The following is a 5,861-nucleotide window of genomic DNA, read 5'->3' on the forward strand; positions in this document are numbered from 1 at the left end:
GTACTTTATGCCCCCGCCTAGCTAGCTAGCTAGTAGGTAAGTGGAGCTTGTTACCTCTGTAACAAGCTTATTTTAACACATTAAGTTATATGACGGATTGAAAACACGAAGCAGTAAGGAACACGGAAGTTGAGCAATAGTGTTATGTAGAGTAGTAGGTAGTAAATCATGTTATAATGACAAGGTGGGAAAACAGGAAATGGTAATGTACATCGAAGTTGATAAACAGAACAAGGTGCCCCTCAACAACCCCGTGTTGGGGGGGGGGGGTGTAGCCTAGTGGACAGCCTAGCGACGTGTATGTAGCGCCAGGAAAATGGGGATATGAAAAGGGACTGTGAATGACGTGTAGGTAGACAGGAAGGCGACGTGAGGAGTAGAGACAGCGTGAAAAAGGTGAACATCCGTCTCAACTTATTTAAGTACCAATTCCTTCTACAGAACAACCTGAAGTGCCTGTAGGGTATCTAGAATTAGGTCTGTTTCAATTATCAGATATATTCGATGAAATATCTATGCCCAAGTTGACTACCGAGCGCTCTCGGATCTTGGATAGTCTCACGACTACCTAGGATTTTTGTAGAGTCGTGCTGGTCTAGTGGTTAAGGTACCAGGTACGCCAAGGTGCATAGCGCTCCTGGTTATCTGGGTTCGAATCCTTCTGGGGGCGTGGAGTTTTCAGTTGCATATTGGCTTGGGGGACCATTCAAGCTTGTTCGCATATTATAATACCCTGTATACTGATAATAGCAGGAATCGACAAATTTTACAAAGTGGAAATCCTGAGACCTGCAACTTTAAGAGCTAGAGGTCATAGATTCAAGCTAAGGAAACAAAAGGGGCCGAAAAAATATTTGAAAGTTCTCTTTTGCTAGCAGTGGTAGACGGTTAGAACAAGTTTAGTGAGAAGGTGGTGCAGGCCAAACCGTCAGTAGTTTCACAGTGAAAGGGTAGTTTCAAAGATATGACTGCTGGGAAGACGGGACATCACAAGCGTAGCTCTCATCCTGTAACTACACTTAGGTAATTACACATGCATTTCTTTCACACTTATTTTGCATACACTAAGAGGCTTAAGCTACAAGGCAAATTAAATTGAACTAAATCTCACTTCCCTAGAGGAGGGAAAAGAGAAGAGTGGATATGATCACAACATGAATGATTCTAAGGGGATGAGACAAGGTCTTTAGTAAAAGCAAGAAATGCAAACGAGTCAAACGGTAAGAATGTACTCGTACCCTGACGTTGGTACAAAAATAGGAAGGACTGAAGATATTACAGAAGCTATCTCATTCCACAACTTTAAGGCTAGATACAACAAAGAATTATAGCGCCAAGTTAAAATAAAACTCACCAGGTACGGAAAGGTTAGTGATGTGGTCTTCTAGCTTGGTGCTTTCTTTTGATAATTGCTTACTTAATAGGCGGGACATAACGTGATGTAATCACCTGCCCGTAGTTACACTCTACTACCGTAGTGTAAACATATATTCGTCGTCTATTCATCCTCTGCTTGCCACATGCCTGAAGTCTGCGTCATGCTGAATCATCTATATCGTGTAGGCCTTAGCGAGTTGACTTCATTTCTTGAATGTGAAAACTACAGCTATAATGACTAATTATCTACCTTCAACTTACCTGGAGTGGGCAGTAGCCGGGCACGCTGTTCCTCGAGTGTGGGCGTGGTGGTTGGGCGGTACACGCCTGTTGGACACTGCCCTGGACCATACTGGGAGTGTTGACGGGCGCCCCTCAGGAGAGAGAGACTGAGGGCGGCCCTACGCGGGTTGTCAACACCAGCCATGGTTGATAAGGTGAGCTTTAAAGGATTCCCGCCACGCTCAACCACAACCCTCTTCCCCCTAGCCTCGGGAGAATGAACCTGTGATGCACACACAAAACTGGAACCAAAATTGATGACTGCGCCCCGTTTGGCATTTATATGGGCAGTTCAGCGCATGAAAACACCAATTACCTTGTTCCACAGGTTGTTCACACCATTCAAAAATAACCCCAGGTACGTATAATCAACTAAGTGTCGTTATACCAGCCTCTAGCGATCGAGAGTCCACTGTTTATCTCGGGTCAATTTTTGGCAGGATGTGAACAGCGCATCGCTATCTGACGCCGAAGTGGAGGTGAAGCTGGGTCAGCGGGCGCCCGGAGCCTGCGGCGTGGCCCAGTGTCAGCAACTGTCCATTACAGGTGTTGGGCCCTCTTGGGCGCTCCAAGCTACAGATGTTGGGGCCACCTGTGCGGGCCAAGCTGCATGGGTTAGGGCCACTAGGGCAGGCAGAGTTGTAGGTGTTGGGGCCGCCTGGGACGTGCCAAGCTGCAGGTGTTGGTGAACGGTGTGTGCGGCCTATGGCCCCTGCAGTATCATGAGCTCGAGGACACCTCTACCCCTGCTCCTCCTCCATCGTCACTGTCCAGACCTCTGCAGGACCCCCGCCGCCGGTCAACGCGTCCTGGATACATCCTGCCCACGACTCCCACCACGTTACACATACTCTTTACAAGATACATATTGACTTGCACTTGGTATACATGCTCACAAATGCTACGGAATACTTGTTGGAAAAAAGTTTATTCATTCTAAATTACACTTTCTGTATTAGTAAAGATTTAAGCCTCTCAAGCAGCTTAGACTTGAGAGGGAAGGGCGAAGCACAGAAGACTCTTCCTTGAACCCTAAGTACATGGACAATTTCCCTCCAAGTCGAGCTCGTTCCCACAGTGAGCGCAATCGGGAGCAGGGTAAATATAGTCCACCAGTATGGTTGAGGTGGAGCCGCGTGGTGGAAGTTGGCGCCTCTTGTCAAGCCCACACACACTACAACACAGTCACACACACGCCAACACGTGCCTGACGACACACACACGCCGGCTGCTCGGCTGCGGGGCACTGATACAGTGAGAGAGTATAGAGGCAGACACTGAGAGCGAGGGCGACGAGGGATGAGACCTGACGCACGGGGGGAAGCAACTAGGGATTATCATCGACCGTGTCTCCCTGCCTCGTGCCTCGTGCGGCTGCGCGGACCACCCTCGACACCAACACTCACTAACTCATACTACTTTATCCTACTTCACACCCAAGCCTCGGCTCTCAGGACAATCCCTGCCCTGTGGAAATGCACCATATGGTGTTCTTGTAACTGTGTGAATGACCATTAATCTGTCGTAACTTCAGTAGGACAGGTTTAATTCTTTGTTATTTGACAACATGGCACCTCTAAGGCGTCTCACCTTGCACAACGTTACAACTGATGTCCACAAATTTAATTCTCCTTTTATTATTCCGAGCACAACCAAACATCCTACGCTCTCATTTACGTATATAAAAATGCCACAATCGTCAGTTCAAGTGTGAAGTTTGAGCATAATTAAGAGAACTACCTATAATAATGGAAGCAGGGCAGCCGCTATATACCATTACAACAGCCTTTGGGCAATCTTTCCCAGAAACTATATTTTTGTACTGGGTAAAACGTGTTGCGTCCGTCATGTCTGAGGGATCACGTGTCCGCACTTTTCACTCATGCTTGTCTGCACTATCTCCACCACGTGCGTCCCTATCTCCATCACGTGCGGCCCTATCTCCACCATGTGCGGCCCTATCTCCACCACGTGCGGCCCTATCTCTACCACGTGCCTATCTCCACCACGTGCGACCCTATCTCCACCACGTGCGACCTTATCTCCACCACGTGCGGCCATATCTCCACCACGTGCGGCGCTATCTCCACCGCGTGCGGTCCTATCTCCACCGCGTGCGGCCCTATCTCCACTACGTGCGGCACTATCTCCACCACGTGCGGCACTATCTCCACCACGTGCCTATCTTTAACACGTGCTCTTCGCCAAATTTATCATCGACTACGGAACCTATGTAGCTGGCACTATCACCACATTCTACCATTTGTCACCTACGAGCCATATATCGCTATCCATCATGCTATGTCTATCTTTTTCATCACAATTATCACTACCACAACAATCCGTCTGTATTCGCACAGAATAGGTTCAGGAACTGAACCCAGCGTTCAGTTCATTTAGCTAAGCAAGTGTAATCTTGTGAAATGAATTACACTTTTTTTTACACACATATACATGTGTGGATTCAATTCGCCCCATACCCATCCCGTGGGCGGTGGTGTAAAGGATTACAGAGGCACATAATCGGTTCAGGAACTGAATGATTGTGGTTTTGTTGTTGGGTGGTTATGGTGGGTTATAGAGCCCACACGTGGTAACAGCATACTAGATCTTGTGCTAGCAACACAAGAGGGTTATGATTGATCAAATTCGTGTGGGAGAGGAACTGCAAACCATCTTAAAGGGAGCTGATGGACGAACATAGCACTGAAGTATCATGGAAGCATTTGTGAGGGTAATGGGATACTGTCTAATCTTTCTAGTGTGAACACAGATGTAAAGTATTCATTCAGAGAATTTCCTGCCAGTTTGACTTCCATTCCCAAAAAGAGTACCAATGATACCATAATTAGTCTGCTTAATATAATCTACACAACCCTCTGTACCCACACCTTCCAGAATGTCACCTCCCCATCCCTCTACCTCCCCCATCCTTTCCAAACCCTTTGGACATCAAAGCTCAAAGCAAGTTTGAAAAAATGAGCTCCCAATTGGCCTCTTCATTGACCTGAGACAGACCTTTGATACTGTAAACCATAACTACCTCTTACTTAAACTTCACCACTATGGTATCCGAGGCCTTTCTCTGAACTATATTTGTTCCTATCTTAGTTACAGACACCAATATCTAGCCATCAATAACATAACCTCCCCCACTTCTACCATTAACAGTAGGAGTGCCACAGAGCAGCATCTTAGGACCTCTTCTATTTCTTATATACATTAATGATTTGCCAAATGTTTCAAACATTCTTAAACCTATATTACCTTTACCTTTTCGGACCCCAACCCCTACACAATAAATAATATTGTCAATAAGCAACCTAACCAAAGTCTTTTATCAATTCCTGTTATAATGGAAGGAGGAAGGTCACATGGATAGTTCATATTTAATAGTATGCAATTTGTTATTCATAACACCTAACCCATCTATTCTTTTAATTGTTATGCATTATGTTATGAATAAATCGGGAAAACAACAGAGCAGCCAACACGATGGATAGACTTTGACTCGCCTGTGAATAGAGCATGTGAGAATGTGAAAGAAAAAGGCCTTTCATATCAGTAGAGGAAGTGGAGTGTAAACCATCACTGTACAGATCAGGACTTCACAAAACTATACAAATGGGACCCTGACTAGGGGTAAGGTAGGAACAAGACAAAGAAATACATTGCAAATGTGTACAAAGAAAGATTATCCTGCAAACAGGCCATCCTTGAATTAAAAAGTGAGTAATGAAAAGGGAACAGGGCCTTCAAGAGGGTCAGAAGTCAAAGTATGGCACAAGCAGGAATGGGGATGTTATAGGTACCATGCAAAGTATCAAATGCAGTATCAATTGTAGCAATCTTGTTTTGATTGATCAAGGGAAAGATTGGATATGGAAAGAATGAAAGGCACCTCAACCAAAGCAGAAACCCTGAATGATGCAAGGTGTCGAGCTGATAAAGAGTAGAAGACAAAGCCAATGAATACTCGAGACAATCACAATGCAGACAGCACAGAGGAGTGCAAATGGAAACAGTATTATCCTATCTACCCACCAGGAGGTATTGGACAAGACTTTGAGTAAGGTAAAGGCCTTGGAATATTCAACTTAAGAGGTAAGTGATGTGAGACAACCAAGACAACTACTGCATCAAAGATCAATCCAAAGAGCTTAATACACTATTCCTATTCCTGTGATAAGAAGACTGCCATG

The 5,861-nt window shown here is 45.5% G+C and overlaps 1 protein-coding gene across 2 annotated transcripts in view; it reads right to left on the reverse strand.

The window, feature by feature from the left end:
• Positions 1-2,193, reverse strand: part of anne (anne boleyn) — a 70,675-nt gene extending 68,482 nt beyond the window's left edge. For both annotated transcript variants that reach the window (XM_045727361.2, XM_045727360.2), the window contains exon 1: positions 1,639-2,193. In XM_045727361.2, coding sequence (XP_045583317.1) covers positions 1,639-1,804 — 166 coding nt within the window. In that variant the 5' untranslated portion in view covers positions 1,805-2,193. The remainder of the gene's footprint in view (positions 1-1,638) is intronic.
• Between the last annotated feature and the right edge of the window lie 3,668 nt (positions 2,194-5,861).

Source organism: Procambarus clarkii, chromosome 78, assembly GCF_040958095.1.
Source record: "Procambarus clarkii isolate CNS0578487 chromosome 78, FALCON_Pclarkii_2.0, whole genome shotgun sequence".
Taxonomy (NCBI): domain Eukaryota; kingdom Metazoa; phylum Arthropoda; class Malacostraca; order Decapoda; family Cambaridae; genus Procambarus; species Procambarus clarkii.